Source organism: Stigmatopora nigra, chromosome 1 (assembly GCF_051989575.1).
Source record: "Stigmatopora nigra isolate UIUO_SnigA chromosome 1, RoL_Snig_1.1, whole genome shotgun sequence".
NCBI lineage: Eukaryota > Metazoa > Chordata > Actinopteri > Syngnathiformes > Syngnathidae > Stigmatopora > Stigmatopora nigra.
The window spans coordinates 13,883,127-13,908,740 of NC_135508.1; the positions used below are offsets into that span (position 1 = coordinate 13,883,127).

General features: G+C 38.1%; 1 protein-coding gene across 6 annotated transcripts in view; it reads right to left on the minus strand.

Annotated features, from left to right (window-relative positions):
• ncam2a (neural cell adhesion molecule 2a) overlaps positions 1-25,614 on the minus strand; it is a 161,758-nt gene that overhangs the window by 22,651 nt on the left and 113,493 nt on the right. For all 6 annotated transcript variants that reach the window (XR_013326938.1, XM_077721264.1, XM_077721285.1 and 3 more), the window contains exons 2-7: positions 13,351-13,425; positions 10,125-10,331; positions 8,266-8,409; positions 7,568-7,705; positions 3,893-4,010; positions 1,240-1,409 (exon numbers count right to left, since the gene is read on the minus strand). Coding sequence is in view for 5 of the 6 variants with exons in the window: in XM_077721264.1 (XP_077577390.1) it covers positions 1,240-1,409; positions 3,893-4,010; positions 7,568-7,705; positions 8,266-8,409; positions 10,125-10,331; positions 13,351-13,425 (852 nt within the window). In the remaining variant the exon portion in view is untranslated. The remainder of the gene's footprint in view (positions 1-1,239; positions 1,410-3,892; positions 4,011-7,567; positions 7,706-8,265; positions 8,410-10,124; positions 10,332-13,350; positions 13,426-25,614) is intronic.

Consider the following 25,614-nt stretch of genomic DNA (forward strand, 5'->3'; position numbering starts at 1 on the left):
TAAATTCTTCGGATCAGTTTTAAGGTTTGCTAAACATACATCATTCGGATCTCTGCCTCCTTTAAAGTAGTTATAACATCTTGTTCGCCTCAGCACAGATAATAAAACAATGAAGACGATAAAGATGAAGAGTAATAATACTTCATGAGCTAAAGTCTAAAAAGTCCAAATCTTGGCCAGCTTTTTTTCCCTCAGACGCCCTAATTTTCTTCCATACTAATCATCTTCATTTTCTTTAAAACAGAGCTCAAAATAAAGATCGGAAAAAGAGCATGTTTTTTTTTAAGCAAGCATTTAACATTCTGCGTTTATGCAAGAATATCGCCCAAATAGGACTTTGTCGTATATTAATATTTTGAGCTACTTTGGACAGTCACAAAAGGAATTTGCAAACGTCTTTTTGTTGCCACAAAAATGCTGAATTTAGATCGGATCTCACTACAAAACTTTTTTTTCCCAAAGCAAACATCAGCAAAGCATATTTCCCCAAGCTGAATGACAGAACAATCTGATTTAATACAGTATTATATAATGCTACATTATTTCCACATCAGCCAGCCTAAATGAACTTATTCATGACTATTTGTTTTATTCAAATTAGAAAAAAAAATGTGAATACAATGATGGGATTGTATGGGTTCAGCGGAAATCATGAATAATAAGATTAAACTTGTGTTTTCCTTTCGCTGGCAGACACAGAAAGTTGTCTACATAGTGTAGATGTCTAAGTTGTAGTTGGATATTAAACTTTATTATTAGTGTAAAACATATTCAACTTTAGCTCCAGATAACTAAGGTGTATCGCCCAATGACTGTCCAAAAACCAATTTATTGATAAAGCGCTGTGTCACAAGGCTTCTCCTCAAACATATGTCAGCGGCAAAGATACTGTATTATTACTCTTCTCACTTTTATCAGCTTCATTCCATATCTGTGTTCAGAAGAATAAGCTGTTCTAACAACTTGAAAGGAGGCAGACATCATAAATATGTATTTTTGACAAAGTGCCCGAGCACAATAAGACTCAAACACGCGTAAAAAGAAATAACTTGGACTATGAAATACGTTGATTTAAATGTATCGTGATTGAAACCAAACCTAAGAGGAAAAATATTACCATAACGCAAGTATTAAAATGTGCCCAACCTGATCTCAAATCTTGAATTGATGACCTTTATAGCAATTTTTTTTATCGAACTATAAAATGTAAAAGGTGGACTCTTTGTATTAGTGACTCACCAAACACTTTGAGGAAGAGCTCCCTTTCTTGAGAACCTGCCTTGTTGGTGGCCTTGCAGTAGTAGAATCCTCCATCAACCTGGCGGATGTTGCGGATGGTGAGCATGCTCCGCCCCCCTTCCAGATGACTGAGAATGTACTGATCCGATGGCTGCAGTTGCTGGCCTTTCCTACACAAACACAAAGTAAAATCTCAAATGTGAGCCAATGGAGTGAACGTCTCAGACGAGGCTATTTTTGAACCAAATGAATCATTCATTTGTGAATGGTTAAATACTTTTGTTGTCATCTCATAAACATCTTTGGCACGTGCTACAACTCTGTCACCCAGAGAGATGCTCTTCCTTTTTCTCCAGGCAGTGTGTCAGTGTTGTCAAGGATGACGTGTCTTAGCTCCACTTGGCTGCAGGCTTCAGCCCTTGGCTGTGTTGTGGAATACAGTGTTTCTAATGTTCATCCCACACGTCACGGTGTGAGTCAGGTTCGATTGCCTATTTCCACTTGTTATTTGACTCCTGGGGAAAAGTTTTCTCTCCAATTTTACGAAGAAGAGTTTTTAATACAGCTTTCATATTTCATCTCACGCGTACCAAATGTTAACTGCCCATGTGTGTGTATGTGTGTGTGTATGTGTGTATGTGTGTGTGTGTCTGTATCTGTGTTTGTGCATGAACAAACATTGCAACCAAAATGACAATCAACAGTTCTACAGCAAAGCACACAACTTTGTTTACAGGTTGAAGCTCTTACTGAAAAAGAATAGAATGCGTGAAAACACATTTTTATTCTCGCCTGTTTATTTGATGGCATTGATAAGACACATTCAATCTGGAGCTGGCCCCTGTTTTCTTTTTAAACCTCAGCCGTTGTCCAACTAAATTGAAAAGTGATAAGAGAACCAAGTATAGAATATGCTAATGAACTTCTGTGCTAAGGTCACATGTTGCATTCTAATAAGAGAGGTAGATATCGGAAACTTTGGAAATGTGTGTTGAGGCACACGCACACACACACACACACACACACACACACACACACACACACACACACACACACACACACACACACACACACACACAAACAATGCAACAATGTGGCACTGCCTCCTGTAGGAAGAGTGAGCAAAAATAATTGAGAGTCAGCGGAGGAAACAGCGAAGCCAAGTAATAATAACGTTGGCGAGCCAAAGAGGAAATGAAGAGGGGGCCTCATCTTCGGCACAGGCGGCATGGGACAGGTGGCTCGGTGGATGTCATTATGTTGACTGACAGGCAGTCCATTACCCAAGATGCATGGGGGCAAGGCCAAACGTCCCGCTGACAAGAAATGTAACTGGGAGGCTAAAACGAGTGGTTACTCAGAGGTTAAATTAATAGCATTTGTCAATGCAACGGGAGCTGCGTGATTTGACGTAGTCCGTTCTTTGTGATTTATGAAATGTTGTGCATGATGGATGAAAAAGACATGCAGACAGTTATAGGTAAATAATTGCCAGGTTAACCTTGGTGCAACCTGTTTTGCACAAAAATGAGTACAAGTTCTTTGGGTTATGGTTTGTAATTAAACAGGTTTTGCTGAAGCACATCGTCGCAGTTCGGGGGAAAGCCTCTCAAGTCCAAATCTAGTCAAATTATTTGTATTCACTTCCATTCAATTTAAAATTATGGACATATTGTTGCCTAAAAATTTTTCTTGGCAAGCCTCTTAACGCTTAACATTGACAACATAATTGGAGTTATTTAGTCTGCCCATTCAGATGCAGATCGAGGTATATTTTCCATTTTTTGTTAACATTCATTCACACACTGTTAAAAGTAAAACGACCACCGTAAAAGCTAATGTCGATTAGTTGATACAAAATAGAATTGTTTATCCTCTCAAGTGTCTGCCCTGTATTGTGATCCATTTGTCTTGAGTGTATCCTAATCATTTCTTGGAGACAGTCATTGATTTCAGGTCGTGTATGATGAATTTGAAAGACAGACGTGTCTGGAGTCATCAGAAGTTGCTAGGTGTTAAAAAATGTTTGATGTTTGTCCTTGCCGCTGTGACCTTGGACAGTGTTAAAAGTGAAGATATAATGATTTGGCCCAGAATAAATGGATTAGCAGCATTAATGTGGCACATTAAAAAGCCACAGGCTAGACATGGGGAACCACCAAAGTGAATGACTGATCAATGCTTCGAGGGATGAAATGAAAATATCACTGTTATGGCCCATTGGCATCAAATAATTGGTGCACCACAGGAAACAAGCACCGATTCACTGTTATTAATAGACGCTCAGGTGCAAATAGCGGGGTTTCTAAGAGCTAATTCTCTCATGACGAGGTACAGAGCGGACAGTGTGGAGTCAAATGTTCTTCAGGCACTCATTTTCACGTCCCTGCTCCCGTAGCAGCATGTGCTATTACTGTATAGCTGGCAGAGGGGTGGAATACAAATTCTTCAGCGCTACAAAAGCTAAGCGACTGAATTTTAAGCCAGCAAACCACTTGTTTCACCTCGAGGGAGTATCGACACATTCATGAAGCCGACTACTCGAGCAGAATGGTTTTGCGCACGCACTGTTTGGCATATCTAGAGCTTTGAACGGCAGAGTGATGCTTATTTTTTCTGTTTTGCTAAGAATATAAATTATCTGAGGACTTACCTGTGCCATGAAACTACAGGGTCAGGAGATCCAGAAGTGGTGCATGTGAAGGTGACTGATTCCTGGTAGTCCGCAGTGGCGTTAAATGACTGCTGGGAAACTGATAGAACTGGGGGGACTGTGGACACAAAGAAATACAGAAGGATCAGAAAAAATAATCAGAGTACAGCAAATAAAATACTGGATGTAAAATCTTGGACTTGATTTGGAGGACTGCGTTGTAAAAAATAATTTAAAAAGTGCCAATCCACCAACCGAATTGGATCAACCCAAACCGTGAACATTTTTGATCCATGAATGTGATTTGGAGACCAGCTTTAAGGGGCTCCTAGGTTTTGTCATTTTTACTACAAATAATACAGACAAGAAAAGCTAATGATTTGATTTCAGGTCCACTTTCGTGAGAAGCCGTCATCTTTGGCTGTTCCAAGTCCAGGAGGCAGAGTCATGTTTGTCGCTTTACCCTTCGAGGTTGAGTGAGCTCAGCCTCAAGCTTGGACACACACAACAAGCATGAGAAGATTTCCCGTGCTAAACATGGTGCCAGAGAAAATCAGGAACTTTGAGACTTTTTCAATAGTTGCGATTTTGTGCTTCAGAGAAGCAAGCATCTGTCTGATGTGATAACCATTGATTTCCGAGCAAATCAATTTTTGCACCCAAGTGCTCTCGACTATGCCTTTGTAACACACTCTCTTGAATGAATTAGGCTAAAGCAACCTTGTTAAATAGGGTACACCACTTTAAAAGACCAATTCAACAACTTTTCTTGTGCTCACTTTAGTCACATCCAACACATCCATAGTGCAAATTCGCAAACTGTACTCAATTGATAAGTCGGCACACAGCATCAATATTTGAAAGTAACATTACTATTAAAACTACAAGGAATGAAATATGAAGAAATGCAGTGCTAAACCAAAGCACCAGCCTTGTTATATAGCGGCAAACCATCACTAGTTTGCTGTATTGCAGGCTTTTAACACTGGCAGAAGAGCACTCAAGGGATTGTGGGACCATGTCAGAACAAGCCATTGCACACTCAGAAGTAAAAACATGAGGTTCCACAGTGTTTAAACTTACTTTTAAATGAAATACAGAATGTAACATTCACTCTATGGAAGTATCTTTAAGAAAACATGGTGCTAGTGCCTAACCAACACACAACTTTAGTTTGGTGGAATTTTCTGTTCACTATAACTGGACATCTGGGTGTACCCAAATAATATCTAAAAGTTCTTGCCGTGTCAAAGTAATCAAAATGCTACGTAGTATTGCTTCTAATTTGGGGTTGACCATTTAGGTAAAGCTCGCTTGTCCCAGGTTATATTGTACACACTTGTGTAGTGACTATGATTCTCTTGCCGGAATATAAAGAAAGATTACTTTGATAGACACGGTAAATGGTTTTAAATGACAGCTGAAAAGTGCACAATTGGGAGTACTTGAGGTGCGTGGGACAAGTAACAATGAATTCATTTGGCCCGGAAACATTTGCAAGACATCAGGAAACTGAGAGTATAATGCCCAGATTTCTTTTGGAACAAAAATACACCTGTTCCAATTCTATCATGCAAGTTTTCACCATAATTCGTCTGTTGGATTCCAACTGTCCAGCAAGGGCAGCTGTAGACGATTGAGACGTCCTGGGAGTGAAGCGACCCTAATGTGCCCCCAATGGGTTGGCATTACTCTTACATGGCGGCGACATTATTCGTGTATCAAGATATGCATGAAGGGGTTGAATGTTAACTAATGCAAATTGCTTTGGACTGATTGGATTGCTTTGGGGGATCGTTTTCCAAAAAGCAACCACATTTTCACTTACTTTCTTACACACTGTACCGTATCAATGACATATTCCACTGAATTGATGTTGCCAGTCATCATCTTTTAATTTTAATAAACCCTCTTGAAGGTGCACTAAATTATGTCAAAGACTGAGGCAAGCAACAAGTTTCTAAGCCTGGATTGAACAATCGCTGCTTAGCAGGAACTTTCCTCAATAAATCCCTTGATGAATGTCACATCTGAGCCATGTTTTGGCCTATTGCGCTACATTTTTAATGCGATGGATGAAAGGCTTACAGCAGATTTTCTGTGTGATTCCTGCCCGAGGTGTTCTGGAGCCTATTAACTGTATTGCCCTCAGGTTGATTGGTCTTCCGTGCCAAGACACCAACCCCCTCATCAATGATCCACTGGAGGCTAGTAGCTCCAGTGGGCCACTGCAGCTGCGTTCGAAGAATTCACATGTCAGAAAAACTGCTTCTTATCAACAGAGCCATGAATATTTATGACTCCAAATGGAAGGAGAAAAGTATACTGTAAGCGGCTTCCACCTCACTTTTAGTCTTGTTGTGCATGACTGGGTCCAGCAGTGTCTGTTAACATGGTGCTGAAGTAGTCAAAACTGACACTTCCTCTAGCTCACAGTCAACAAAACAGTTTGACTGAGTGTTGCTACAATCCGAAAGAAAGTGCTAGGATGACATATGCTTATGGTTCAGAGGGAGTTCACACTAATATTTGGAGATTGATATCAAGGCACGCTAGATGTTAGAGTGTTCCACCAGTCTACCACGCATGTATTCCGGCTGTGTGAGGAAACAGCCGAAGAAGGAGGAAATACAAACTACATACAGGAAATTCCAAACCTGCCAGGGTTTGAACCCTCGATTTCAGAAGTGTGAGGCGGATGTGCTAACTACTCGGTCACAGTGCCGCACAAGGCCTAATCAAAGTTTGAAATTAGATATCGGTTGGTTTGATTTTTTCCGCTTGACTTCTCTCAAAACCCTTGAGTTGCTGTCGTGGCTAGATTTATTTTAAAATCCATTTTGATCCCAACATAGGGAAGATGGCCACGAGCTGTGGAGCTCTGGTCGTTATTCTTCTTCTAAGCTCCTCCCCAGGTCTACAGACAAAACTGTGTTTCTGCTTTTTTTCCGCCTTCCATCACTTTGTTTATTTTACATCCCCAAGCAACAGTGTCCACAGCTGATTGATAAAACCACTTAATGTACCTAAGCCTCCAAGCAATCCACTCCTTCTATTGCTGCTTGTGTATGGTCCTGCCCATGCTGTACAGGCTGTACTTCTCCATAGAATTACACAGAATTAAAGAATTATATTGATCTTAGTTATTTTTATATAGAGTAGCATGTATTTTTGTGTGTGTGATTTGTTTTCAAATGGATTTGGTTGATCTCCAAGAGTACATTCAATATTTTTGACTTCTATTTGTTTTGGCGGTCCGCATCTGGACGATGGTGCGAACTAGTTATGGAACCATACAGCTCTTTGCACCTAATAACTTCTGTAGTCGCAGGCATTATGAGAAATATTGTCTGGTGAGCATCCGAGCGCCGTGTTTTCTTACCTTTGTATTCTACCATTTTATCCCGTTTGGACAAATTTGTCCAAAGATTGAAGAATGTTTGCATATGCACTGGTTTGTTCTCAAGTTCTAGCACTAGCTAGAATTTCAATGTAAAAAAAAATGCATCAAACCAAAAAGGGTCTATATTTCATCAAAATTAAGGGTCCATATTTTGATTCAGACAAAAGATACACAATTATGGACTTTCTTATTGTGAATACAGACGAAGACAATGTGTCACGCTGGACTTGAAGAACATTGTGCGCCAACGATTTACCTTTCATTTAACTCACCATTGACTACCACAGCGATATCCACAAAGTCGATTTCGCCACGAGCCTCCACGCTGGCTTCGCAGCGGTATACGCCCTCGTCCGCCTTGGTCACATTGTGGATCTGCAGGCTGTTGTTTGCTAGAACCTTTAGTCTGCCTGCATCACACCAGATAAAAAAAACAAGGAAACATGACAAAAAAAGGCTAGATAAGATTGTTTATGGAAACTGCAAAATGAAATTGTCACACTACCCTAGCTGTCATTTTTACTTTTGGCACATCTACTAGATAACAACAACAACACAAACACAGATAAACATTGTCATTGTGTTTGCAATAACACTATTATTTTGGAGAAATATGAATGATTAAATTATGTGGGATCAAAAAAAAAAAATGGGACTATAAATACATTCCAAAAATTGGCTGGTAACTGATCCCATGTACCCCGCCTATTGCTGACTGGCATATGCAGCACATCTGTGGCTCTCTAAGAGTCTTTGAAGATGAATGAATATATTATATAATTCATTCATTCCTTTGCTATATAAATCCAATATCCTCACAATGGTTGCGGGGTGCTGGAGCCTAGCCCAGCCAACTACAGACACCAAAGAGGGGAAACTAATTATTTATACGGAAGCATCCTTTCACATATTTTGATCACATAAATATAGTCACATTTTATCCATATTTTAAGGCTTCTTCTGAACTTACTGTGGTGCTTTTCAGTGACTTCTCTGCCCTGGTAGGACCACACAACTTCAGGCACCGGCGAACTGATGACATCGCAGACCACCTCTGCCATCTCGCCATATCGAAACTCCTGAGGTGACTGAATGTCTCGAAAGGTCAGTCTCTCTGCAAGATTAAACAGGTTTTGATAGTTTTCATTGTAAAATCAGACAAAAAGTTAGTGCTCAATTAGAATTAAATAAGATGAAATGAAAATCTTTAGGCACTTTTTTTCTATTCTGGTGCATTATGCGTTTTATTTGACTCGCTAAAAATCAGTACAACCTAACAATTGTATTTTTCCCGAAATGGGTGCAGGAGTGTTTATTCATCAGAAATAGTGGAATAAATAAAAAGAGGACACTAAAATATGTATCCACTGTGTAGATGTATTTTTTTCAGTTCTTTCAACCTGTGTTTCACTTTAAATTGCATTTGGAAGTCAAGGTCTTTTCCAGTAACAAGCTACAAAATTAACAATTTGGAAGTGTTTAGCATGTCCGTATTGTCATAAACATCAAACCACCTCGTATACATACTTCCATATGAATACTACAGCACTTTCTTGAGACTTATCGCTCATGTTCTTCCTCTTATTCGGTGTTAAGAGCACAAAGCCTCATTCAGTTTGTTTCCATCCACATCCTCCATAGCAAAGGAGCCTTAGGGATGGAATAATCCTCTCATGAGCAGCATTAGGCGGCACAGAGACGTGACACTGGCAAGGTGAAATAGCGCAGTTGTCTAGAGACATCAATTTGGTGCTTTTCCATATACAATTGTGCTCTAATGTGCATTCATTTGTTTCCAATAACGATAATCCTCACAAGGGTTGCAGGAGTTACTGGAGCCCATTTTAATATCAACCGGTAGAGCAATGTCACAGGCTCTGTGTGAGGTATACCAGGCCAGGTTTCTTTTCTCGATGCAGGTGCCAGCTTGGGCAGCATAATTAGAACCTGCTGTCATGGAGTTGTCAGATCTTCCTGACAGAATGTTGACACTTTTCCTCTCGCCAGCAATGAATTTCATGTCAAACACTGAGAAATGTCTGGGCCTGCCTGTTGCCTGAGGGGTCTTTGAGTGGCTTGCGGCTAAAGCTTCAGGTAGATATTCATGTAGATGTATACCAAAGGTTGGCAAGAGACTGTTGCCATGGAAGCAGGAGTTAATTTCTTAAGTAGATGTACCACTGATGACAGCATCGTTGGAAAGGATCAAAAATCACACTCGTCAAGCTCCTCCATGCCACTCCGACATTCAAGATCTCCAAAAAAACAAAAAAATCACCATACTGTGGTAACGAGAAAATCTCATAAAACATACCGACCTTTACGCTTGTGAAAGATCCTACTACAACGTGACATTTCCTCTCTTGAACATGGCAAAACGTGTAAAGTCTTGGTTGCCAATACAGCAAAAATGTGGGGCCATATCTATGGTGGTTCTAATGATACTTTCCACACAATGAACCTGTCTGTGTAAATACTGTACAACGCTCCACTTCCACCATTCCTTAGTGCCTCGTAACATTATGTTTTTGCCGGGAAATAGTGCCGGTTCAGCAAGAAAGGTTGGCCTCAGTGGCATATCCTTCATTATGCCTGGCAGGATCAGAGTCCCATTGCGTGGCTCGAAGTCATTATACTTTAATTACAAGACAGAACACACATACACATGCACGGGCAAACATAATCCTCTACACACATAAGATGGTTTCAAAATCTGAAAAACATGCAGCTTTACAGAGCTACAACATGCTTGTTAGATAGCGTAATTAAAGAACATGATATTTAAGTGATGGTCCGAGCAGTAGAGAAAGAAATGCGTGTAATGCTTACGATAAATCTCGAGCACGACAGAGGCTTCCGCCGTGTGACCGTTGGCTTCAGTGGCCTGGCAGCGGTAGATACCGGCATCCTCAACAATGGCATTGTAGATGATGAGCCGGGATCGGGATGTCTCCGTGTGCAGCGCCATTCGCTTGGAGGCCACGATGCGCTCGCCCTGAGGATTGTACCATTCCAGCCTCACTGGCTCGCCAATCGCTTTATCAGGAAACAAAAGTTGGAAAGAAGTGAAGATTGCTTGAAGCAGCATAATTAACCCAGGAACATACTATCTTCCTTGCAGGGCAAATAGAAGGAACAAAGGGTTCCCTATAATTAGCTCATTTTGAATTTGTCAGCGCAGGTCTTTGAATCAATGGCAACTTGTGTAATTTTCGAGATTGGGCTCTCATTTTCAAGAACATTCCACTTGATACCTTTTAATGCACATCAGAGGATAATGATTTTTTTCCTTTTTATTGTGGTTTTCTAATTTCTTTGTGACACTTATTTGAAGAAAGACCAATCGCAAAATTGGCTAAAACCTGGATATAAGAGCCGCAGTAGTTGCAGAAATTGATGCCTTGAGTTACAAGTTTAATTTGTTCTGTGAGCCTGCAGATAACATTCATACTAAACATTTATATGTTAAAATGTACAGAACTTCCATTAAAGTTTAATAACCATGCCGTCATGAACCAAAATTACTGCACAATGCAAGAGTTTGAAATTTTTAAATAAGGGAAAAAGTTATTCCATAATATCCAAATATGGTGAAACTAACTAGATGTTTTCTATTAACATTATGCGTACGGGAAAATTGTGTGGTTGTTTTAAATACTCAGTATTTTGTATGCTCCCAAAATAAACTATAACAGATTGAAATCCATTTTTCCAAACATACATTGCTTGTATTTGAAATCGCCCCTTTCTTATGTTAATGCAGTTCTCTACCACTAGACAGCAAAAATAATTCAACCTTGCATACAAGTCAAAGCAGAAAAATCATTCAAATTACAGCTCACATCTAACAAAATAGAGTATTGTTAACAATGGTTATCGTTTTGGCATGTGGCCATGCTTAGGTGTCTTTGACATTGATGTAGACAATAGAATGCATAAAATCGTATTGCTTTATCCAGAGCCACAAATGGCATTGGTTACAATTGGAGTCTCTCTCCAGTTCTACCCACTGTAGAGATAATGTTAAGGTGTGTGAGAGAAAGCAACAATGTAGCTTTTGTCAAGTAGGAGGTTATCTAGAAGTGAAAATTTCCCCCCCAAAAAATCGTCTATAATAATTTTCTCAGTACTCTAGCTGTTGTGTTCTATTTTTGTTTTAAAAGTCTTTTCCTTAACTACTTTTTTGACACATTTTCCAACAGATAGCATTTAGTAAAAAAATATGTTAAATTTAAACATTTCAAAATAATTCATGTTTGAGCAGCATCACGAGATCATGCAGTTTTGCTCACAGTTCTCACTCGTGCTGTCATGGGAGTAAACATATTTTTCACTCCTCAAAATGGCAAGACTGTTAAAACACAACAAGGAAACTGTTTAACTGAAGTCACACTTGACTAATTCTATATTGGGTTAATGTCACACTCCCTAGACTTAACAGGCTTAAAAAAAAAAAACTCCAATTACATTTTTTTGCATTATGGTTGGTTCCCTAATCGATCTCATTGAGACTGTTTTGTCATTTCATGTCACATCACATCCTCAATGTGTGAACCTGCATATCATTAACAATAAATGTGATGACACAACCAAAGATCTGCCTGAATTGCTTCCAATTTTTTTTTTCTTTTTGCAGGTCTCCAACTGATAAATGTCGCCAAAGCGCTCATGTCATACCTATTAGAATCTTATCACCTTAAACCTGTCAGCCCCAATGTGACAGTTAAATACATATGTTAAAGCTGATGCGGTTTGCGTGGTGACAGGCCATTTAATTCAGATGGTATGACAAGACAGGGATGTTTGCCATGCTGTCTTGTTTTTCACAGCCAACCGAGTTTCTAGCCGTCTCCACGGCAGCAACTTGTGGAAAACACCATCAGATATTTCTTCAACTCTGCCTAAGCTCTGCCTTTATTATTGATTGGAATTCTTTTACACGGCAGCACTCTGACAGCTGACGGTTTGTTTTCGGAAATGGCTGATGAACCCTACAGCTCGACCCTTTTAACAGATATCTACATAAATATGACTCTAATTACAACAATATAAAATTGACTTTTGTACCCATGGAAAGAGCCCAGGTTTTCCTATACACAGTACCAATTTAACCCCATCTCTTTTGCCTGACTAAGTGGCAATGTTCTAGCTAATGTTGTTCTCAGTTGTCTTCAATACAGCTCATACAATAGCAAAGGCGGACATGAAGGCGTTTTACAAGCACGTTCCTCGTGTTTCAGCAGTTGACACTTGTTCTGGCGTGATGCCACTTCAGTAATTGGAGAGGTTACACATGCTATAATGTCAGTTTAACCACCTTCATATCTGTCATGCTCAACCTCGCTTCACTGAACCTGCTTGTTTTACATCACATAAATGCTCTTAAGTGTGTCAAGCTCAATGATTTTATTAAATGATTGGGGTGCTTGTTTTTTCTAAGAGCCGCCATTTTCATCTCTCAACCCCTGGGAAAAGACAAATTATTTTCCACAGTAAGCGGATGGATAAATTAAAATTAGAAATTAGCATCTGGAATTGAATAAATATACATATATGTATATTATTTATAAACATATACGCACGTGTATATACATGCATATATAAGTATATATGCATACATACATACACATGAATTGATGTAGCGGGAGTTTAGTGTATACTATTTTAAAGGCGATGTGTCCAATTGGCAGAATAGTGTGCAAATTTAGTTAGGATGATACTGTGGGTTGAAAAGAGCTTCTTATCGCAAACCTCCAACACTCTTTTCAGGCTATGCTTGTCTGCAGGCTGGCAGAGGAGAAGAGGCAAGCTGCGGGTGGTAGGTCGGACCTGCCAGCACCAGCCTCGCTTGATGAAGGTTTAGGGAGGACAATGGGGGGCAGGACAGACTGGTGGTCAAAATGTCACTCACCATATGGGGAGCATGGAACTGGTGCTTATTATCATTAAAAAAAAAAAAACAGACCCCCACTGTGCCTATATTGCCTGCTTCTAGGTGCTCAGTATATAAACACATGCAGACAACCAAGCATACGCATAACAGTGCAATGCCTACCTGTGCAGGTGAAGAATTTGGACTCTCCAACACTTAATTCCACTTTGTTCAAGGATATGGACACCTGCAGGATGGCTGGAATAGAGAAAGATATAGAAAAGGGGGTGGGGGGAACAGAGAAAGTATTAATTTCAGCTGAGGTGGACATGTGTTGTCCAGCATTCTAATGCATTTACAAGGAGCAATTTTCTGTAAAGTGCCAATCTGACATGTTGTCACCCAGATACGGACCAATTTTGATCAACAATGTTCAACACTGCAGCTCTTCACACAGAGCATGTTAGAAAGATTTACTTGGTATCTGTGACAAGCTTGTCAGTCAGCTCTTCAGTAAATGACACACTTTCAAAGAACACTCATACTATCAGCGAGCACGACTAAACTCGTCCAATCCATACGTCCATACTCTTGGTAGAAGCTTAGAAGTAGCAAATTGTCCAACATCCCCACCAATTTCCTCAGAGGAAAGAAAACCATGTGAATCAGAGTTTATTACACCTGCAACAATGAATTGAGAGCTTATCAATGTCAGGGCATAAAATGGTTGAGTGAACATCGATTCTCCACAGTGAGCAGGAAACCTTGCAGTTGGAGCAGCGCTCTAACAACCGAAAGGGGGTAGAGTGCAAAAGAAGATGGCAACTGCACGGGTAAGCACAAGGAAATAAATAAATGAAGGGTTACAACACTCAGCAGTAACTGAAGCCAAGCTTTTTTTTTGCTATAACAGTCTTGTTGAATTAACACCAGAGTTTTGTTCAATTTTTCTCAAACGTACTTATGCTCCAGCAGTTCAGATGTAGCCTACCTAACAAGTAACAAGGCAATTATAAAGACACATTTATAATCTTAAATAAAACCATTGTATCAATTATTGCTTTGCACAAAGATGCTTATCCTCACAAGATTTGCGGGGGGTGCTGGAGACCATCCACGCAAACTATGGCCACCAAAATTGTTGGCCAGCCATTTGCAGGACACCAGGAGACAGACAATTCATACCTAAGCTATATTTAATGGGATCAACCAGCCATATCTTTGGAATGTGGGACGACTACCCAAAGAAAACCTGAGCAAGCCCAGGTAAAAAAAGGCAAACTCCACAGAGGAAGGTTCAAACCTGGGATTGTTCAATCTGAGAACTGTGAGGCTAATGTGCTAACCAGTTGCCTACCTCCCTGCTTACATTTGACAGAAATTGTCCCAAAATATAGCTAAAAAGCAAACATTCCCTTTTACAGCCACCATTTCTTGAGCTCACTCTTGTATAAACTGACCTGCTGATTGCAACAGTTTCTAGAGGAGAAGATGAAAGCTGTATAAGGCCCTGGTGCCCTTCACTGAGCCCAGGGTGCAGCCAGCATGCTGGCAAAGACGCTGCTCTCCAATAAAGAGCTTAGTTGCAGCCATGAGTACGGGCAACGTATAAAAGCAGTGTGAAGATGTTTATCATAGCAACACGGTTTTGCAGCTCATCCTGTAGTAATTTTGTTTTTGAAAATATACAAGTGGATTGTAAAAATTGAGGAGTGAGGAGGCACTCCAAGTCCAAAACCAAAAGTGTTGTTTTTAATACACAGACACGCTATTCAAGCAGAAACACAAATGCCTTTAAATATACACAAGAATATAAATATGCAGTGTTTTCACGATGATAGTCTTAAAAGTCTTCAGTGTTTTCTAAAATGGACGAATTGCTCAGCGATGTGGAGAATCAAATTTAAAAAAATCAGCAAATGTACGTGAAGCTTGCCATCATTTCATCGGTGTAAACAGGGCTTTCAAAGTTAAGCTGCAAGCAGTTATAGGAGTGATAAATGACTGCTGATGAACCAAGGCTGGCCGGCAGTGATGGCGGAACTTCGCCACAATTTGGGAATGGATCGTGGATGCTTTGGCCAACATGTCTGCTCGTATTGTTGTTTGAGCTTTGGCATCAATTATGAGAAGCTGGACAGTGACAAGTATGACAATGAGAGGGACCCTGGCTGGCAGATATTCAGAAACCAAGAATGGGTTTGTGCATAATTGATCAAAGAGTAACGTGAGAAAATTGTTAACTACAGTACTCCAAGAAAGCACAACTAAACCCTGATTTGTTCCCGCTGTCTTGTAAAAACAAAGTGTGCGTGCTTGCCACCGTATGTTGCGCCAATAAAACAGAGCGCCTTGTTTATTCATTGGTTTTCAACACTGCTTATCCTTGTAGTCACAGGGTGCTGGAGCCTGTCCTCTCTAACATCAGTGAAAGGTGGACTATACCCTAAACTGGTCGTAGGGCACACATAGCCACAGATAACACACACAATCATACCACCACGAGTGTGAATCGAGTGTGAACGTGTGAAGCCTGCACTAAAGTCAGACGGAAAAAAACACAGCCCCAATGCGTGGGCAGAAGAACCCCTGTATTTGTTAATCACAGAAATTGCACCCACAACTGTGACTGTGCCTTTAAAAACAGTGTGCCTGATGGTCCTGAAAACACGGTAATCATATAGTACACATCTATCCTGTGTTTTTTGAAATCTCAGCTCAATAGTAATGCTCGCTTTAAAGATTTCACTCTTGTTGACGCTTTTTTAATGATGGAATTTGTGGCTCATCACAGTGGCTGAGTGTGCACTTCACGCAGTCAGTTAATGAAATGAGCCTCGAGGTTTCAGTCTATGAAAGTTCATCATCCTCTGAGTCATCTGGAGTGGAATTAAAACTTTTTGTGTTTAATTTGTTAAATTACTCAAAACCTCATCAACATTATTACGTACAGTAAATGTCTCATCTCATCTCATTTTGAACCTAGAACCTCAGAGCTGTGAGGCCGACACGCTAACCACTACCGCCCTACAGTTAATGTGTCAGTGTTTTTAGTTTCATCCACATTTAGATTCCTTAGTTTCACTGCTACGACAGTTTGTTTTTCTCAGAAATATTGGCTGGCTTTTATCATCACTGTTTTGCTTTTTCTTTTTCCATTTGGAGTTTTAACTGTCACTAATATTCAAAAACAGATGAAGGAACACATCTTATGGGAAAACTTCAAGTGACAGCAGAGATGGTGAGGAACAAACATCATTGGTGAGATGTGAAGCGACATATTAATAAAATCAAAAAAGCTCCCGGATGTAATAATGTTGATCCCTAATCACTGAGAAAAATGTGACATATTACTACTACAAAGTATTTTTCCTAATTTCACTGCCAGCTCCCATTGCTGCTTTTTTTTGTCTGCATTTGATTGACCTGGCAAACATCAGATTATTTGTTTTATTTTTAGTCGTTTTAATTTTTTGGTAACCATTAAAATCAGGCAATATTGGAGACAAAGTGTGTTTTTTGTTGAGTGAAGTTATTCTCATGTCACTTTAGGAGGCTGCAAGATAATGAGAGTGATTTTCCTAATAGACCATTCTGTCAGAGAATCGAACCTGAAACAATGGGCCACGTTAAGGGCTCAATGGCTGTCAGAGGGCCGTGCAATCAGCCGTTAAAAATGAAACAAAGAGAGGAGAAATTCAACTATGACATTTCAATTGCTTGCATGGACTTCTCGATGTCGAAGGAAATTGGAGCGATTGAGAAGATGGGAACTTTTCACCCCACCACACACATACTGTATGCTGCTTTATCCCCGCTCACATTTTTCCAGATTCAGCTGAAAGTATAAAGTCACATCAGAAAAATCCAATTTGCCTGGATATTGTGTTAATATATATAGAAACGTAAGAAGCCTGCAGGTGCGCAATAATGCCTTCGCCCCAAATCTCTAAATTTAAGAATGTTGCTATTTTTGTAGCCTGGCCGTCACCTTGTATTTCTCCAAGGAAGAAAAACCAACCGTACCTAATCTAATAGTTATGTCCTTTTTTTTTTAATGCCGTTCCATGACCACTTCTTTTTCTTACTATTTACACTCTTGGCTAAAAATACAAAAACCTGAAGGAGGAGACAGTCTGCCATTGGAACAAATTAGTCATGGGTCAATTATGCCAAGTAACTGAGTAAAACCGAAGCGTGGCTCATTGGCATGATAAAAAGCCTAAAGGCGAGCTCAAGAAATCCAATCTTTGCGCTTGATGCAGCCAAACTACACATTAACCAGACACTCAGAAAAAAAGAAGAAAAAAATACATACTTGGTGGCTCGCTTCTGCCCATTGACCAATTTGATATATACTATACTATAGTCTGGATATGCTTTTAAGACTGCACATACAATGTATTGTACTTGCAATTTTATTGAACTGTAAAAAGATATTGTGACGATAAAGGCAGAAGCGGCTCGCTTCCGTAGAAGTGCGGAAGAAATGAAAAGCATAACTGCTTGTCGTTCATTTTAAATATATATCCAATGGAGTCACTACCAACAATGAATATAATCATCCCTATTTCATCCACAGGTGCAATTACAGATATAATATTAATATCATAAAAATATAATGATATTTTTCAGATTATATATATATATATATATATATATATATATATATATATATATATGTATATATATATATATATATATGTATATATATATATATATATATATATGTATATATATATATATATATATATATATATATATATATATATATATGTATATATGTATATATATATGTATATATATATGTATATATATATGTATATATATATGTATATATATATATATATATATATATATATATATATATATATATATATATATATATATATATATATATATATATATATATATATATATATATATATATATATATATATATATATATATATATATATATATATATATATATATATATATATATATATATATATATATATATATATATATATATATATATATATATATATATATATATATATATATATATATATATATATATATATATATATATATATATATATATATATATATATATATATATATATATATATATATATATATATATATATATATATATATATATATATATATATATATATATATATATATATATATATATATATATATATATATATATATATATATATATATATATATATATATATATATATATATATATATATATATATATATATATATATATATATATATATATATATATATAATTATTTTCTTTTGATTGGGGCAATTTGCAAGTTACTATAACCAGAGCTCACACGCAACGCAGCAAGAGCATTGAGTCCAATTTATTCACGTTGCCCGTTGAGTGGCGAACATTTATTTTCTCGCCAACTTCAAAATCAAACCCAAAACATAGCCGTGCTGAAATTCTAATGCTCAAAGACCGATGGGAGTTTTGAAATAGAAGACAAGAATAATATAAAAAGGAACATGAAAGGATATATTTCCCTCCACAGTAATGGGAGGGCCGCAGAAAATGATGATCTTTTGCTTAGTTCTCAATCCTGACAGACGCATAGACATGGGAAGTAATTGCTTCAGATAGCACAGTGTTTGCTTCTCCTGTTGACAAAACTACTACATTAAGTATTGATATATAATTTAGCTTCCTCTGAGCACAAAATCTACTAAACTCTTTGCTCATCCTTGGTAAGCAACTGTTTTCCATTTAGTAGCAGGCCTAATAGACTCACTTTGACAATTCTGCCTTTAAAAACAGTCCCAAAATGTACTAAAAAATGTGACTTTGGTAATCATGACCGTGCAACAATGTCTTGAAGTTAAGTAGTTAATGGAATTTCACACAGTTCTAATAAAGTACAAAATAGTTGTCTTTTTGCTGGATCTTGAACTTGCTGTGCTTTGCTACTTTTTGAGGACTAAAAATGCAAAGTGGCCAACGCATTATTTTATGGGTCACATCCTGCCGGTGGCGATAACATTGCCATTATCTAATCACCGCAGAATACTTCAGACACAAAGTGGAGGTCAGCAGTTGTAGTCCAGCCTGGGAAAGAAGCTCTGAGGCAAAAAGGGATAAATGTTTTGGTCTTGCTAGCAAACAATGAGAGGTCAGGTCTTAGCTGTATGTTAATTGGGAAGGTACATCCCATAATAGAACCATATTCATAGCTGCAGGTTTCAGGTTGAACTATGCCCATTTACTCATACTTCTAAAATTGTTTTTTTTTATTTAAAAAAATATATTTGTTTGACCCTTATGTTTAAAAATGTACTGCTTTCAAGAAAATACATCTCTTTTTAAAGGTTCTAGAAAATTTTGATATTATTTTTTAGACTTTTTAGACTCAGAATTAACAAAAACAGTCATTGTACAACAGATAAACGTGGCAGTAGTGCTTATGCATTTCCAAAACCAGACCGCCATCTATCAGCGTTGGATAAATAGCATGGCAGCAAACAACAGCAATATCACAGTTTGCAGAATGTCAAGTTCTATTATTAGCTCCAAACAAAAAGGGGATGGAACACAACTGGAAAATAATTTCAATGTGGGAGTAATGGTGGTGGTAATGGTTGGTGGTGGAAGAAAAAAGCTAACTGTGGCTGTAGACTCGCCCCGAAAATTTCAGTGACCTTCGCTTGTTTGTGGAATTGACCTTAACATAATCACTTTTCTTCAGCAAGGAATGTCAGTTGCCTCATCCTACTGCGATTTATTGCAAGCGGAAGGTTTTTCAAGTCGCCACTCAGGCTGTTGCTGCTGTATTTTTCTTCCATTATATACATATTTTTTTAAATATTATGAACAGATGACAACTTTGAAAATTATAAAACTGAAATTCTTGCATCTGAATGAATATTTAAAGTGATAAGATTCTAATACTGGCGAGCGAGTGGTTAGTGTGTCGGCCTCACAGTACTGGGGTTGAGGGTTTGATCCCAGGTGGGTCCTCACTGTGTGGATTTCGCAGTTTCTCCCCGGGTTTGGGTGGGATTTCTCCGGGTACTTTGGTTTCCTCCCCATATCTCATAAACATGCAGTTTAGACTGTTTGAGCACTCCAAACTGGGCTTAGCTATGAGTATGATTGGTTGTTTATCTCATTGCACCTTTTGATTGGTTGGCCACCAATTCGGGGTGTTCCCTGCATGGTGCCAGAAATCAGCTGGGATAAGCTTCAGCACCCCCAGCGACCCTTGAGAGGATAATTGTTGGAAAAAATGAATGAATATATTTGTATGGGGAGATCATCCTAGTTTTGAGGTCGAAGCTTCAAATCTATTCCTGCGCCGTTTCTATTCCCAGAGCACAATTTATGATTCTTTGTATCAGGGCTGAATAATTAACTGCTGTCTTATTGTGGGTGTAGGTCCCGAGTTAGCCCGTCAAGGGCAAACGCGCACAGGCTACAGCTTGTTAGTGTGCTGGGGGACACTCTTGCTTGCGATTGTTATTTTTTTTCCACCAACATAATGAAAGGTGATACAATTTGTTTCACCATTGTCTTGACAGCGAAAATGAGGTGGACAAACTAATGCTAAATTTAGGGTATGAAGGCTCTATTCTTTATTAATGACACAGCTGCGCACCGGTGTAAAAATCGGTACTTCCTGTCTTTTATGAATGCGCAAGCTTTGCTGAACTAGTTTGGGAATTATAATTGTAGGCCAGTGCATCATTTCTTCCGAAAATTTGCATTTTACATATAAAGAGATGCCAAATACTAGGAATTTTCCAGAGTTTACTAGGCCCCATGAAAACTTTTTGGAGGTCAAAAGCTGAAAAAAAGCACAGTAAAAATATTCATCTGCACTTGTCTTTTGTTTTCATTCGAACAGCTGCTTTGCAGAGAGTGATTATTTCTTATGGGAGCACCTGACAGACTCTAAACATTTTTTTTTTGTTTCTATTTCTATTTTCAAAACGTTTTTTTGTTTCTATTTCTATTTTCAAAACGTTTTTTTGTTTCTATTTCTATTTTCAAAACGTTTTTTTTTTGGCATTCAGTGCATTTTTGCTATTTAGGCCTATCATGGGACTGTTTTATTTTTCTCTAAAAATGTGCATAAGGCAGTCTAAGGGTTAAAGTTCTACATTTCCCTTTTTTTCCAAAGACATCTTGTCTACTGCAGACTCTTGCTCACTTTTTGACAGAAGCCACCACCAACTGTCCTAACAATCCGGCCAACCAGGGCTGCCTGATGCCAGCTCCGGGTGCAATCATCTCATATCACGCCAGAGAAAACTGTTAACTCCACTAAATCTCCCGAACTGATACAAATTATCAAAGGATCCAAATCAAACTAAAACATAAAAAACTCCAATTCTTTTTCATCCTCTGTACCAAAAAGTCCCACATCAAATTTTCACAAAAAACATCTTTATTTCCTGAAGCTTTCAAAAGGCTTAATGAATGCATAACATGAACAGCATTACAACAGTGAGTTTGAAAGCCTTCTAAATATTAAGTAAAAGCTCCAGTGACCATAGAAATGAATCTTGGGCATCACAAGGATATTTCAAACAGTCCATTTTGATTACAATTTGTGCATTTTATGCATGAAATGTTGCGTGTGAACTTGTTTTGCATCTACACTCATAAATCACAAATGAAAGAATGCAGATTTGTGGCTGCCTGTTCTACGTAATTAGAAGAAAGAGATGCTAGAGTCTGAAGTTAAATTACTTGCGTATTAATACGGCAAAGTGAAACTAAATGTTGCATACGCATTTAAGGAAGCATCTGTCGCCATATTTACGTGCCAACTCTCCTTCACGTCTGATGGATGACAGAAATGTCTATGTTTCCACGGATGAAAATTGCAAGTTTAAAGTTTCATGGACAAATTATCCTTATTTAGTAACCTTGAATGCTGTCCATATTATTTATGAACTACATACCAACATGAACTTTAATATTTACACTATCGCAAACTATCCGAATAATAAACATGTTGCCAAAGGGAGGAAAATAAACCAGATAGTGAGCATTATGGCCTTTGTTAAGGCAACATTTTCTATTCAGCTTTGTATAAGAGCTCATTAGTCAATGCGGGTGTGCCTAATGGAGTGACACCACTGGGGGGGGGGGGGGGGGGGGGTAAATAATAGAAATAAATAAAATACAACCACACGCAAGCAGCACACATGAGCGTTAATATCCTCGAGTTGTATAATTGTCACTGCGTCAACTCAAAAGACAACATATCCCCTGGCTGTATAATTAGCATATTCATTATTTAACTAGGGAACAGCTGGCTAATTGGCAAATGAAATGCTCTCAATAATGTTCACGGGAGAAGCAGAATTTGATTAAACTGAATCTGGGGAAAGTGCAACAGAAGTTATGAATATACAGTACTAAATAGATAAAATGAAGAACTTTTAGACAACTGTCAGGCTATTTGTTTTGATACTCGTGTGCCTTTTCTACTTGCTTGAAAATAAGGTGATTCAAAGTCACCAAAAATGCAACACTTTACAGTCCATCTCTGCAAAGTCACTTAGAAGACAAAAAGGCTAGTAAAACCCAGACCAGGTGGTTATAATAGAAAGCTAAAAGCAAGTGACTCATGTCTAAATTAGAAAGGAGGGAATGTAAAACAGCTCCACAGTTTCCATTTCTGCACCCTACAAGTTAATGGCCAAAGCTCCTGCCATTTATTGCTCTTTGTCACATCCTGTTCAAGCAAATTAAATGTTGATATGTTTGTGGCCATTTCCCAGAAAAGGCCAGCTTTCATTTTAATGCGTTGCCTCAAAGAGAGATGACTCAAACCTGCCCCCAACCAGTGCGTCTCCAGCACCCCGTGACCATGAACAAGTTAAGCAGTGTAAAAAATAAATGGATCGCCTGTTGAAAGAAATATTCATTTTCTCGAAATATTCAAAAGTTATTACTGGGTCTAGTGAGCCTGCATGATTTAAAGAAAAAATATGGACACTTTTCTGTTCTTTTTTTATATAAAAAATATTTCAGATGGAATATTCTATCCGTAGCAAGTCTAGCCCTACTTGAACAGCTGTAACAATTGTTTCATGAAAAACTGTCAGATGTTATGAACTACATTAATACAAATATAGCTCCCCCACATTGAGACAGAAAATATTTTTTATTCCGTTTTCACTTGTTAATAAGCTGCAGATTCTCCATATAATTATCAACACAGACTTTATTTATTCATACTGTTATTCTGTCATGGTTGCCTGCATTGTGTGAATTACCCAACCCGTCTTTTTTTTAAGTTTAGTATTTTGTAAACATGTATCCTGAAGGTGATTTATCTCAGTTTTTTTCCTCCAGTCTTTCAATATTGTTGGATACGATTCTTCCATTGCTAGGGGAAAGAAAAAAATTCCCCTGTCATTTTGCACTAATGCATTACTTCTGTGAAGCACACATGCTATCTCACAACATCAGAAAGCACCTGATGAGGAACTATTTGAAATTAACTTGCAGTGTTTTTTTTCTAATAAGTGGAGTTCCAAACAAATGCCAGAAACAGAAATATCCACTCACCTGCTTAACGACAAGTAAAATAAATTTGACTAGATCCAAGAAAACAACTTAAAAAAAAAAAAAAAATGTAAATCACACTTCACTTCCCAAAGAAAAGTATGCTTCCTTTTCAAGGACACTGTTTCACAATTGAACTATATAAATATTTATTAATGTGGTTGTACTGGTATTGAACTGATGGAAAAGTATTTGGAAATGCTTCTCAGTATAAGGAAGTGTTTGCAAAATTAACACATTCTTCAACGTGTCAAAAAAAAACTAAGCATTGCAATGTGTGTAGAGGCACACATCTTGAATTTAATTAATTAGGTTGCAGTATAATGTAGTCACTGAGCGTGATGCAGGCTTCTTGTTTTTATGATTTCCAATTGATTTTAGAACATTTTTTTCTCATCGTCTCTACCACCTCCATCTATTTAAGATTCATTTTGTTTCCATAGAAACTGGGTTTATTCCCACGTATTCAGGTCTCACAGCAGCCTAGTTGGGAGACTTCAGAAAAGACAACGCCTCATCTCGGTGAAGGGGTCGGATGTTTTTTTTTCATCGAGAGAAAAGCATCCATCAAATACTGGGAGCAGACTGTAACTACGAGCTTGACAACATGTACGATTACGTAAATCCACAGCTGGATTAGAAGCAGAAGTTGCCATCTGGTGGTGGCATCAACAGTGGTTTCAGTGTCACAGATTGATGGAGGTTAAAATATACAGTAACACTGGCAAATTTGGGAGATGCTAATTAAAACCAATCCTTAGCCTCAGGGACCAGGAAAAAGCATATATTCATATTAATCAAGCTGACGCTGAAAATTGATGGCTTTAGAAACAAGCTTCCAAATAAGAATGGGTTTTTATGGTAATTTTGCCACTATAAGTTGATTCAATTATAATGTTTGCTAGTTCTTCTAAGAACATGGATGAGGGAACTCATTTAATTAACAATCTTATTTACAGCGTGAGCTCCGTGGTCTGCATTCTAAAAGTACAGTTGTGCAAAGGAAAGCCAGCAGACCAGAAGGGAGAAGCACAATTAATACATTTTTAATGGAAGTGACAAGACACAGACTGATGCATTCAATAAGCATTTTGTGATGAAAGTAAGGCGGAAGCAGACAGGAGACTTGATTATTGTTTAAAACTTTACCTCAGTCTCTTACTTTGTATTATTCATTGAAAAATAATAGACAGATTCGCACACAAACACACACACACACACACACACACACACACACACATAGAAAAAGGAAGACATCTGTTTAGTGATGGTTTGTCTTGCTAAAGGTCTCAAAAGCAAATTGGAATTGAGTCGGTAGTGGTGTGATTGTTCAAGTGAACCTGCTAAAGTCTGAAGCTCAAGCCAACTCATTAGCAAATGATCCACTTTCATCCCCATGAACAGTCAATACGTAGGAGGATGCTTGACAATGCCGTATTTAAGATTCAGTGAAGTATTGTAAATGAGATTTGTCTCGCAGTGCAAATGTTCTGATGTACACTTCTGGCAATATTGCAGCGTAACAAATCAATCTCATTCTGGTCAAGCTTGTGCAGGCTTTGTCACATTAAAAAGAAAATTCAAGTACAAAATAGTCCAGCAGCCTTTTACCCAAACGCATACTGTTAACACATTGACCCGTTCCAATTCAGTGTGTATTAAAATGAATAACAACCGCGTTTCGCAAATTTGCTTTGATCAAGACTAAGTATCGACCTTCTCAAAAAAGAAAATTCAGCTGCGTGGCACACTCTGTTTCATCATCTGTTAATATTATTCCATATCACAAAAAGGATGAAGAGAGATATGCACTAAATGGAGTACAACGAGGGGTGGGGGCACTTTCACATAATTCAGAGCGATTATGATATTATTATGGATCT